At 36.8% G+C, this 12428-nt stretch overlaps 1 protein-coding gene across 10 annotated transcripts in view; it reads right to left on the bottom strand.

Annotated features, from left to right (window-relative positions):
* Positions 1-12428, bottom strand: part of NEK1 (NIMA related kinase 1) — a 204644-nt gene that overhangs the window by 167261 nt on the left and 24955 nt on the right. For all 10 annotated transcript variants that reach the window (XM_008000243.3, XM_008000241.3, XM_037993745.2 and 7 more), the window contains 3 exons: positions 10780-10980; positions 6243-6303; positions 2619-2770 (listed from right to left, as the gene is read on the bottom strand). In XM_008000243.3, coding sequence (XP_007998434.3) covers positions 2619-2770; positions 6243-6303; positions 10780-10980 — 414 coding nt within the window. The remainder of the gene's footprint in view (positions 1-2618; positions 2771-6242; positions 6304-10779; positions 10981-12428) is intronic.

Here is a 12428-nt window from a genome sequence, read left to right on the forward strand (position 1 = left end):
GGTTGGCTGGGCGCAGTGGCTCACACCTGTAATCCCAGCACCTTGGGAGGCCGAGGCGGGAGGATCACGAGGTCAGGAGATCGAGACCATCCTGGCTAATACGGTGAAACTCCATCTCTAATAAAAATACAAAAACAAAATTAGCCGGTCGTGGTGGCGGGCGCCTGTAGTCCCCGCTACTCGCTACTCGGGAGGCTGAGGTGGAGAATGGCATGAACCCAGGAGGCGGAGCTTGCAGGAAGCTGAGATTGTGAGATTGAGCCACCGCACTCCGGTCTGGGTGACAGAGGGAGACTCCGTTTCAAAAAAAAAAAAAAAGACAAGGGTCTATAAATGACTCTAACACAGAGGAGCAGTAGGTGATACAGTCTGGTAGCAAAAGCATCAAGGTAGAGGGATGAGGAGAATGGCAGGGTTGGGCAGCAGGGAAAGTCTGGCAACGAGAAGCAAGTCATCCTATGTCTTCACTCAGTATTAAGGAATTAGAGAGAAAAGAGCCAGCATGTAAGAGAGCTGCAGAACAGTGCATTCAGGGACAAACCAGGTTTTCAAGCAAAAAAGGTGAAGACATTTTTAGAAGTTTAAAATACAGTGGATTTTGCCAAGAATATACTATAAGAGAGTTTTCTGGGAAGAGGTTATAGGTTGGTGCAAAAGTAATTGGGGTTTTGCTTTCAACGACAAAAACCCCAATTACTTTTGCACCAACCTATAGAAAACTATGCAGGGGGTGGGGGCAGATCAGGGTATGACCAGAGTCTTACAGCGATGGGAGAATTTAGGAAGTGAGGGAAAGCTGGAGTCCTAGGCTTCTTGTGGTGACTGAAGTAAAGACAGATAAAAGGGTAAGATGGAATTGGCCCACTCAGGTTTGAATACATCTTTTTAAAGATAGATGAAACCAGCATGCCAGTTATACTGCCCCTCAGCTCCAAATCTACTCTTCACTGTCCAGCTTGTGATGCTAGAGCTGGACGTTGTAAACATTTCCTCTTTGATTGCTAACATAATATTAAGCTTTCTCAGTAAAATTGAGAGGGTCACTGCAAAGGAAGAAGCTTCTCTTCCTGATTAGTATGCTTCCTTTCTTCTTGTTACTGCAGCAAGTGGGACACACAGCAGCACTCACCCCTACAGGCACCTTCCAGGAGTGTTTGGCCAGTGCCCCTACCAGCTTCCCTGTGAGTTTCAGCAGCACCTGCAAGAACAGCTTCCCACAGAGTTCTGCTGATGCCTCAGCCAGCATCCCAGCTAGAGCAGCATCAGACAAGTTCCACTGGCACCCCAGCAGGCTTCCCAGTGAGTTCAGTCCCTCCTCAAGTGGCTTCCCAGTACATTCTACTGACACTCCAGGCAGTTTCGCAGGGAGTTTCGTCAGCTCCACAGTGAACACTTTCCTCTTTGCCAGCCCCACACTGTGGTGCCATCGAGTCAGCTACCGCCATACTCTACCCAGTAAGGTCTGAATCTCAGCCTTCAGGATGGGGTTAGGGTTTCTTTTAAAATTTGTGTCTTCTTTGGGTACTCTGCCTTAGCACTAGGAATAGCAGCTGCTTCCTGTATCTGCTATTACCGTATGCTTAAAAAAAAATTTTTTTTTACGATCTGTCATTTTATTATTATAATTTTGCTAAATTTCTTTATTTTTGTTTTTTTTTTTTTTTTTTTTTTTTTTTTTTTGAAACAGAATCTTATGATCACCCAAGCTGGAGTGCAGTGGCGCAATCTTTGGCTCACTACAACCTCTGCCTCCTGGGTTCAAGTGATTCTCCTGCCTCAGCCTCCTGAGTAGCTGGGACTACAGGTGTGTGCCACAACACTCGGCTAATTTTTGTATTTTTAGTAGAGACAGGGTTTCACCATGTTGGCCAGGCTGGTCTGGAACTCCTGACCTCAGGTGATCCAACGGCCTTGGCCTCCCAAAGTGCTGGGATTACAGGTGTGAACCACCACACCTGACCTATGACAGATTTTAAACCAAGTGACTGATCATTCCTACTATATAAAGTTTATCTTACAGTAGTGTGTATACATACATATCTAAGGTTGTGTATATGTATATGTATGTGTATGTAATCCAAATAAAACAAGTTCCATATACCAAAGCATACAGCTACTGACATAAAATGTCAAATTTCTGCAACTATCACTGCGTTCTTGGGCACGTTGCTTAAATTCTACAGGCCTTCATTTTTCATCTGAAATATGATAGAGTAGATTACATGATCACATTCCTTCCAGCTCTATGATTCTGTTTATCTGACTGTGAATTCTCAAATACCAAATATTTCCAGATTTTTATCAAGAACATCATAGGTATTTATTTCATTTATGCACGAACCCAAACGGCTCTGCTTAGGTTGTTCAAAGTTATTTCATTTATAATGTCACTCACTTTTTATTGCACTAATTATATTACTTAATATATTTACTTAATGACTTTTTATGACTCCTGTAGGGCTTCTCAGTTTTAGAGGATTGGTAAAACACAGAAGGAGGACATTCCTTGGTAACTTAATAAAAGCAATCCTATAATATCAAGGTAACTGAATTGGGCTGCGATGAAATAAGATTGAATTGAATTTGTTATTAACACACGGTCTGTAACATGATCATACCTGTTTATGTTTTTGCAGTGGTTTCTTTTCGTATAATTTTTTCTCTCCATATTTCTTATATGTTAAAGGTATTCCATATTTAGCGGCAGGCTTTGTAATTTTCTGAGCAGGCGTAACAGAAATCGAGTTTTGTCCTGAAGCTGGTCTTTTGGCTAAACGAAAAGATACACAGAATTTTGTCTGCAGTTCTTTACATTAACTCTTTACTTTCAGAATTCTTCAAGATAGCACTGTTTAATTTTCATAATCATTGACAGTATTTGAAACTTTCTATCAAATATCTTAATTCATCCCTTAGTATTTACTAATGCCTTAACTCTTTTACCCTAAAGTCACTTTTTGACAGAAGCTAAAAGCCAAATTCCTCTAACATGTTGAAGTTTTTAACATTAAAAAAAATCCCTATAATTGACAGTGGGTGATGGTTGCACGTATTGGTGAATATACTAAAAATAATTTAAACATGAATATGCTAAAAAACACGTTTAATTGTAGACACCAAATGTATAAACTGTATGGTATGTGAGTTATGTATCAAAAGAGCTGTTAAAAATAATTTTTTAAAAATTCACATTTTAGAAACTACTTTCAAAATCAGAAGATAATCAAGAGCAACTGTTAAGCATTAATTACATCAATATAAGCAACTTTTTGCCTTCATATAATGTCTGAATGGTATCTATACCTACAGACCTTCAAAAAAGAAATATCTTAAAACAATCATTATCACAAAGGGTTCCACAAAATGGGTACCTCATAGACTGCTGGCAGAAATATAAATTGGTTAAACTTTCTGGAGAGCAATCTATATTAAGAATATTATTTATGAATTGATATTAAAGAAATAATCAGAGAAACTCCATGCACAAGAATAAACCCTACAGTATTATGTATTTAACCCTTATTGAAGCCTAGATGGGGTTCAGTCTTAGAAGGGATAAGTTAAAGAAAAGCATCCTAAGGTAATAAAAAGAAAATTCTTCTATTTACTCACATCTCTGGAGGATATTAAAAGAAGTCAGAGTATAGTCTATATAAACCCTTACTGAAACCCTCTTTCCCTTTCTTATTTTTATTATCTGCCAAGATACCCCTCTGCTCAAACTCTTCTAAAGCCTGAGCAGCAGCTTGCTTTCTTCCACTTCCAGACTGCTCTCTAGCTCAGGATTTTATAATGTGCTAAATCAATTTATCAATTTAAATCAATTTCTTCCAGAAGTGTTCTTCCTTTTTAGGGGGGGAAGGAGAAAAAAATTTAACTGGTTTAAAATGAAATCCTATGGCTAAACTCAGTTCTTCAAAAAAAATGTAATTGTAATAGAAAATGTTCATCATATAATAGTATAAATTAAAAGAAACAAAACTTCTAATAATGCATTCTCAATTTGTAGTTATTATGCACATATTATCACAGAAAAATATATCAAATATAACAGTATGTGTTAAAATTGGGGTAATTTTTATTTCTTTTAAAACATTTTTATAATAAGTATTTTTCATATAATTTAGTAAACTTTTAAAAATAAAAACAATATAAGCCATTAAGTCGGCATTTTAGAGATTCAGAAATAATTTTTGTTGACAATATGGGATATACGATGTGACAGGGTAAGGTTTTCCAAACACATACTCCAACTGTATCTTGACCCAGAAACCAGGAAGCATGAGCAAAAAAAGATTTCCCTTCGAGAGTTCAACTGTACAATCAAATTAGAGCATACACATACACATATATACACAGAGTCACAATACTGCAACCTGGCTAAACGTGTTAATAGAATCAAAGAAATAGAGTGTATGCCAGAAAAGGGGCTAGAGGCGCAAAAGCATAAAAAATAAAGATTTCTGAGAAACAGATATGAACAGTCCCATTTACTTTCCAGAGAAAAGGAAGAATTACCTACGTGATTTTAGAGCATTTTTCAGGATCAGTGACAAGGCTACCTATGGCATGAAGTTTAACATAGGGGACTGGAGGCCACAAAGTATTTATCAGTAATACTACTCCCATTAAGCATTTCATTCAACCAAATGCTCTTACAACAAATTACTTTCTAATTCCCATATGGGTTTATTCACATGGAAAGAACATGCTGACACTGGGTATTTCTAGCTTTTGTGACAAGGAGCCTTTTGATTAAGATATGACTTCTACGAAGCTTGACTGTCCACTGCCCAGAGAAATCATGCCGATTCTTGGTCTCTTGTAAATTCTGTTTGAGTTGACTTCCCAGGGATTGGTGGTCTCTGCAATGAGAGGATGTCTAAGGGTCTTTAAGAAGGGCAAAATGCAGCAGGTGGCTCACACCTGTAATCCCAGCACTTTGGGAGGCCAAGGCAGGTGGATCATGAGGTCAGGAGATTGAGACCATCCTGGTCAACAGGGTGAAACCCCATCTCTACTAAAATACAGAAAATTAGCCGGGCGTGGTGGCGGGCACCTGTATTCCCAGCTACTTGGGAGGCTGAGGCAGGGGAATCCCTTGAACCTGGGAGGAGGAGGTTGCAGTGAGCTGAGATCGCACCACTGCACTCCAGCCTGGAGACAGAGCAAGACTCCATCTCAAAAAAAAAAAAAAAAAAAAAAAAGAAGGGCTAAATGCAGCTTGCCTTCCTGAGAACCCACTGTCATACCACTTCTAGCTAAATGGGCTCATTTTTATGATATCTATTTTTATTAATTTATCCAAACTCAAAATGGAGTAGTACAAAGAATTACGTTTGAAAAACAATATACCCTTCACGTATTAAATAACTTCCATTGATTTTAGAAATCCATTCTGAAATCATTCTATTCAGGAAAAAAATAATTTCCCTCTCACATAGATACATCTAAATACACACACATAGTATATAACCATATCCATAATCTTACAACAATTCTAATACCACTGGTCACATTGTTTAAAATAAAACCTATCTTTAATAAAGTGCTTGACTTCACATTCACTTACTTAAAAAAATTCAGAATATGAAATATTTCTCAAAGAAAATATTTTATGACCGAGTGCGGTGGCTCACGCCTGTAATCCCAGCACTTTGGGAGGCCGAGGCAGGTGGATCACCTGAGGTCAGGAGTTTGAGACCAGCCTGGCCAACATGGAGAAACCCCATCTCTACTAAAAATACAAAAAATTAGCTGGGCTTGGTGGTGGATGCCTGTAATCCCAGCTACTTGGGAGGCTGAGGCAAGATAATCGCTTGAACCCAGGAAGCGGAGGTTGCAGTGAGCCGAGATCGCGCCACTGCACTCCAGCCTGGGCAACAAGAGCGCAATCTCATCTCAAAAAAAAAAAAAAAAAAAAAAGATAATATTTTATATGAAGATTTACACCAAAATTGCACATTTTATAATTCTATAACAACATTCTCAAAATATCAGCTAGGCATTGAAGACATAAGATTTCAGGCCAGATTTCATTTAAATAAAATGGACAAGAAATGAGAATGTTGTTATAAGGAAACTATATATTGCCATAAATCATTAATAATTCTAAGGTGCATTTCCTCTGGATTAAATTTATCCTAGAATTATCCCAACTTACTATATCAACATATATTTCCAGTTTAATTAGGTTTGATTACCACAAACAGATGAAAAGTTTCATATCAGATTTCATTTACCTGGTATAGGCTGTGATCCAAACTTTGAAAACGTTTTTAGACAAAATTCTTCTGCAATAAGCTTAGATTGAAAGAGAAAAAAAAAAATCAGAAAAGATGGTACATTTTCAAAATAAAAAACCTACCCATTAATTGTAATACATTTTCCCCCTTTTCAGTAATATTTATGTTGCCAAACCGTACTAAAACCAAGTCAAGAAAAAAAAAAAAAAAAAGAAGAAGCCCAGGTGTCGTGGTTCATGCCTGAAATCTCAGCTCTTTAGGAGGCCAAGGGGAGGATCACTTGAGCACAGGAGTTAGAGGTCAGCCCTGGCAACATAGTGAGATCTCATCTCTATTTTAAAAATTAAGAAAAATTAAAAAAAAAAATCCATTCAATAAATTCCTCTCATGCTAACTCCCTCCCAATCTTATTTATGTATGTATCTATGGGTGTATGTTTTTGAGACAGGGTCTCACTTTGTCACTCAGGCTGGAGTACAGTGAGACAACAATGGCTCACTGCAGCCTTGACCTCCCAGGCCCAAGCAACCCTCCCATCTCTCAGCCTCCAATTAGTTGGGACCACAGGCCTGTGTCACTATGCCAGGCTGATTCAAAAAAAATTTTTTTTGGTATATTTTTCATGGAGATGGGGGTCTCCTTACGTTGCTCAGGCTAGTCTCAAATGTATGGGAGCAAGTGATTCTCCTGCCTTAGTGTTCCAAAGTCCTGAGATTAAAGGTATGTGCCACCATGCCCAGCACCAATTTATTAGTTCTCCAGATAGAGGCTTTCTTCTCAAATTAATCTAATGAGCAAGGTAGGCATCCATACATTACTTGCCTATTTCATCTCTCAGCAATTTAACACAACTACCTATCTGGAAAAATCTCTATATTCTATGTGCATCCATAGCCTTCATTTTCTTCAAAACTACTGAAGAATCACTTCATTATCAAAATAAATTATCTAGTAATCTCTCAGTTATTTTAACTTTACTCTGAATCTGCTTAACATCTCCAATGAGTTTTGTAACTCATAATTATAAATTATAACTAATTTTATTAAGTTATTGGATAAATATGTAAATATTCTTAATTTAACAAATGTCTCCATTTATACACTAATATTAGTATAAACTCTCCATTATATATTCTCCAGCATTTATAAACATAGATGTTTACAAATCAGGAACAAAAATCATTTATATTTTCTGCAAGTAATTTTTTCTCCTTACTCCATATTTTTCTCTCCTTAAGTTCAAAACTATGATACCAACAAAGAGCTAACTTGGTTTAAGCTTTTTTTTCTTACTTTGTGGGAAAGGCAAAGGCAAGTGAATTTTCTCTTTTTTCAAGAGAACTGAGCCTTGGTGAGAGAATCTTCCTATAGTAACAGCGGTCCAGACACTCCGATAGGCAAAAAAAATACTTGATCCGAGGGGGTTGTTTTTTCCATTAAGAAAACCCCTAGAGCAGTTCTCAAAGTCTCATACCAGCAGGATCAGCATCACCTGGAACTCAGTAAATATGCAAACTGTCAGGCTCCACCTTAAAATTACTGAAACCAAGACTGTGGTGGTGAGACTCAGCAATGCCCTCTAGGTGATTCTGAGGCATGCTCAAGTTTGAGACCCTTTTCGTTAGCAGACAAATGTAACAGCCAAGTCTGGCTCACAGGCAATTTAGGGTAACTATGTGAATGTGTGTTCCCTTCTCAAAAAATGCATTTTTTTTCCTTTTCTTTCTCTTGGAAAAAAACAGGTGGTTTATGATCTCAATCTTGTCCCTAAATCGAATCATTTCTTCCACTATTGGAGAAGTCTTTCTTTTCCTGTGGTAATGCTCATGTGAATTGAGAGATGGGACATACAGAATCCAAGAAGATCCTGAAATCCCTATGTTGTATTGTCCAATAGAGTCAGCCACTACCCACATGCACCTATTTGAATTAAAATTTAAGATACACACACATATATATATATATATATGAGAGAAGCTTTTCAGTTATACCAAGGACATTTCAAGTGCTTACTAACCACATGTGGCTAGTGGCTGCAACATTGAACAATGCAGATATAGAGCATTTTCATTGTCACAGAGCATTCCACTGGACAGCCCCTATATTCCTAATGAATCAGAACTTATCCACAGTTTTTCAAGCCATATCCAGGAAGATGTTGCCAGAGTGCACAAGACTAAAAACTAGGCCCTATCAACCATGGCTGATGGTCTTGAGAGGACTAGGTACTAAAATGATAGGGAGCATTATAGTGATACTGAAAATAATAGTTCATATGTTACAGTAAAGCTCATCAATTGTTTCACAGTTATAGTCTTTAAAAAAATATATCACAACTACTCAGCAGGCTGAGAGGAGGGAGGACTGCTTTAGCTCCAGAGGTGCAGGTTGCAGTGAGCTGAGACTGCGCCACTGCACTCCAGCCTGGGTGACAGAGTGAGACTCCATCCTCAAACAAACAAACAAACAAAAGTGCCACAAAGCGTCTCACCTAAGTACAAGTAGATATATAGTAGAAAATAAATCTGAGGAACAGCAGATAAAGGTTTTTATCTTTAAACAACAAGTGATATATAGTAGAAAATAAATCTGAGGAACAGCAGATAAAGGTTTTCATGAAGAATGAAATCTAAGTGGTGCTTAAATAGTAACAAGCAGGGTCTATGTATATACTAACACATAATGTCAAATATTCCATTTGTGAATAATCACAGTCTGCCCTTGTTTCTTTTCATATTATAAGTTTTGCACATTTTAAGCTTGAATATTTTCTCTTTAACTGCTAGCTAGCTAAATTCCAGTACCTCAGCCTTGAGACTATATGTCCCAACTCCTGGTATGGGGAGAGAGAAACCTCAGCAAGACTAAATGAAGTCATTGTTTATTCTCTAGTGGCTGCCAAAAAAACAATAGTACACTACATAATAAAAGTGTCCACGCAAACGTTATTCATAACAAAGGAGTCTTGTAAGACACCCACGTTTCAGAGGCTGTTGCTATGACCTATACAAGTAACCTTTAATCTCCAAATGTTAGTTGGTTTTCTTGCATACTAATGCATTCTCCTGGTAGCAACAGTAAAATCAACATCTCTGTTTTCTGAAGAGTATTTGGTCACATGCATGTTCTGTTAAGCCAGAAGGACATATGATACTTCCTTCTTCTCCATGAGCATATAAAAGTAATAACAAAACTATAGTTTTGCTGAATATCTTATTTACTGGAGGTTAACAGTTATTTAACAAAGGCCGCACTAAACCAAAAAAGTAAAACAATTCCAATTTCAGGTGATCACATTTTTATAACTTATGCTAACTGATTTGATATAGATTGCTTTAAAAATCTTATGGAATTAAAATTCAGTTAAACTCAACAATTATGCACCTATGTGTGCACTAAAGGAGAAATCATGAGTCAGTAATCTAGTATACCTACATATAAATGGTTTCTAGTCATTTCCTATCAAAAAGAATATAACTATAATCATATAGATTATGCTAACAATACATTTATAGGCCAGGCGTGGTGGCTCATGCCTGTAAGCCTAGCACTTTGGGAGGCCGAGGTGGGCAGATCATTTGAACTGAGGAGTTCGAGATCAGCCTGGGCAATATGGTGAGACCCTGTCACTACAAAAAATACAAAAATTTACTGGGCATGGTGACATGTGCCTATAATCCCAGCTACTTGAGAGACTGAGACGAGAGGATGGCTTGAGCCCAGGAGGTGGCAGTTGCAGTGAGCTGTGATCATGCCACTGCATTCCAGCCTGGGCAACAGAACTACAACCTGTCTCAAAAAGAATTAAAAAAAAATGTGTATTAGTAAAATACATTGATATGTAGGTAATATTTAAGACATTAAATATTTTGAGCACTTACATGCTAGACATTCAGCACTTTATGTGTATTATCACTTTTAATTCTCATAACAACCTCACAGATACATTCAATAACCCCTTTGCTCACAGGTGAGGAAAGTGAAGCATAGAAATGCTCAGTAATTTTACAGTTAGAAATCCAGAGAAAAGAGGAATAATGCATAACTGGAAAGCAAACATTAACAAAACAGTTACATAAAAATGGAAAGGCTGGGTGAACTGGTTCACACCTACAATCCCAGTACTTTGGAAGGCCAAGGTGAGAGCATCACTTGAGGCGGAGTTCAAGACAAGCCTGGACAACATAGTGAGACTCCGTATCTAAAATTTTTTTTTTTTAAATATTAGCTGAGTGTGGTGGTGCACACCTGTAGTCTCAGCTACTCAGGAGGCTGAGGCAGAAGGACTGCTTGAGCCCAGGAGTTTGAGGCTGCAGTAGGCTATGATTTTGCCATTGTACTCTAGCCTGCACAACAGAGCAATACTCTCATCTGAAGAAAAAGAAAGAGCATGGAAAGGAAAGTGGCACTAATTTAGTCTGAAAAAGGCACACCATTCCCCCAAGGTCCAGATGTGCTCTCCTCAACACTGGAGGCCATGTTCTAGCTAAGCAACATAACCCTACTGTTTAATTTTAAAGGAAAAAGAACATACCTGAGGTGAGAGAAACTTTTCAATGCGTTTGGCTATAAAACCTTTCTCCAATATGGAGTTGACTGATGGTCTATCCCTAGGATTTCTTTTAAATAACTGAGACACCAAACTGCGGAGATCATAGGAATAATGCAAAGACACAGGTGGAAAAGATCCGGATATTATCTTCAGTACCAAGTTTTTCATACTGCCAGCTTCAAACTAAAGTCCAGAAAATAAAGAACATACAGGAAACATATATAAATTGAAACTGAGAATATCGGTAATAAGAAATAGTTCTTTTCCTACCAATATAGAATAGAAACACATCCTCTTCCAAATATTTAGAATATGTTTTCTAGAGCAAAGTTTAGTTGGTTATCTATAAATTAATATCAGCCCTCACAAAATAAGAGTAATTTTTACTCATTTAAAATATTTAAAGATGGGATGTATTAAATAAACGTTTCATAAACTATGACAATAATCAAATGGTGAAAGGTTATGCCTTAGAGGTAGCAAAATTAGGGCCAAAGAACCACAAACAGAAAAAGAACAACCTGCTAGTCTTCATTTAAGACCTGCCTTTTAGTGCCTCTGTTGTAATGATTAGAACAAGAAATTAACTACACAACTAAAAGCATTGGGGGAAAATTAATAAATAAAACTACTAATACTTTCCTTTCAGACAATGCTCACTATTTTGTGTGCGTGCGATGCTTCTAAAAGCTATGAAAATCAGCAGTATAAAAATATCTTAATAGGAATACATATGTCAGAATTAAACATAACATAAACTTTAAAGTAAAAAGAAAACAAGAGGTGGGGCAGTTTAAAATCTGAAGATTTCGTCTTGAAAGAGGGCAATATTAAACTTTTGATATCTCCACTAAAATATTACAGAACAATTGTACAATGTTATCTTAATATTCACATTAAGAAAATAAAATGTACTATAAATTAGGTATCAGTGATTATAAAAGTTCTATTAAATGTTGAGCTCTCCTAAATGTCATCTGAGTAAATTCAATCTTATAGAAACATCTGTACACCTAAATAGGAATCCTAAATGCAGAAAAGATGTGGTTCTCTATTCCAATGCACTTTCATTTATCACTCAGTAGACATGCTCTTCACAAAGCGTAAGTTACTGGATTTCATGTATCTTAAGACACATGCTACTTAAGAGTAAACAATCCCAAAATACAGAAGAGATGGTGACAGGACAATGTAGACGAAAAGATTTTTTTAAAACCCACAAACCAATGGTTTAAAGCTAAAATAACTGTGTTGCAGAAAAACTGATCAATTATTTCAAATCAGCGTCTGATAACTACCATCCCACATTACCTTGTCAGCTTATGCTTTTTTCCTTAAGCAAGAAAAAAAAAATCTAAGGCAATATAGTAAAAGAGTATGCAACCATTAAAAAGAATGACAAGAAAAAATATTCCCCAAATAGTATTAAGCAATAAAATCAGGTTATAAAACTTCTTATAAAGTCTAATCAAACTTTTGGGGAAGAAAAAAAATTTTTCATTTTACAGGTAGTCAATACTGGCTGGAAGAACTGTTTATGATCCTTATTCACTTATTTATATTTTCATCTATTTTCTGAAGTTTTCTGTAATGAAAATACAATATTGTTTAATCAGTGGGTAAAAAAATGT

Source organism: Chlorocebus sabaeus, chromosome 7, assembly GCF_047675955.1.
Source record: "Chlorocebus sabaeus isolate Y175 chromosome 7, mChlSab1.0.hap1, whole genome shotgun sequence".
Classification (NCBI taxonomy): domain Eukaryota; kingdom Metazoa; phylum Chordata; class Mammalia; order Primates; family Cercopithecidae; genus Chlorocebus; species Chlorocebus sabaeus.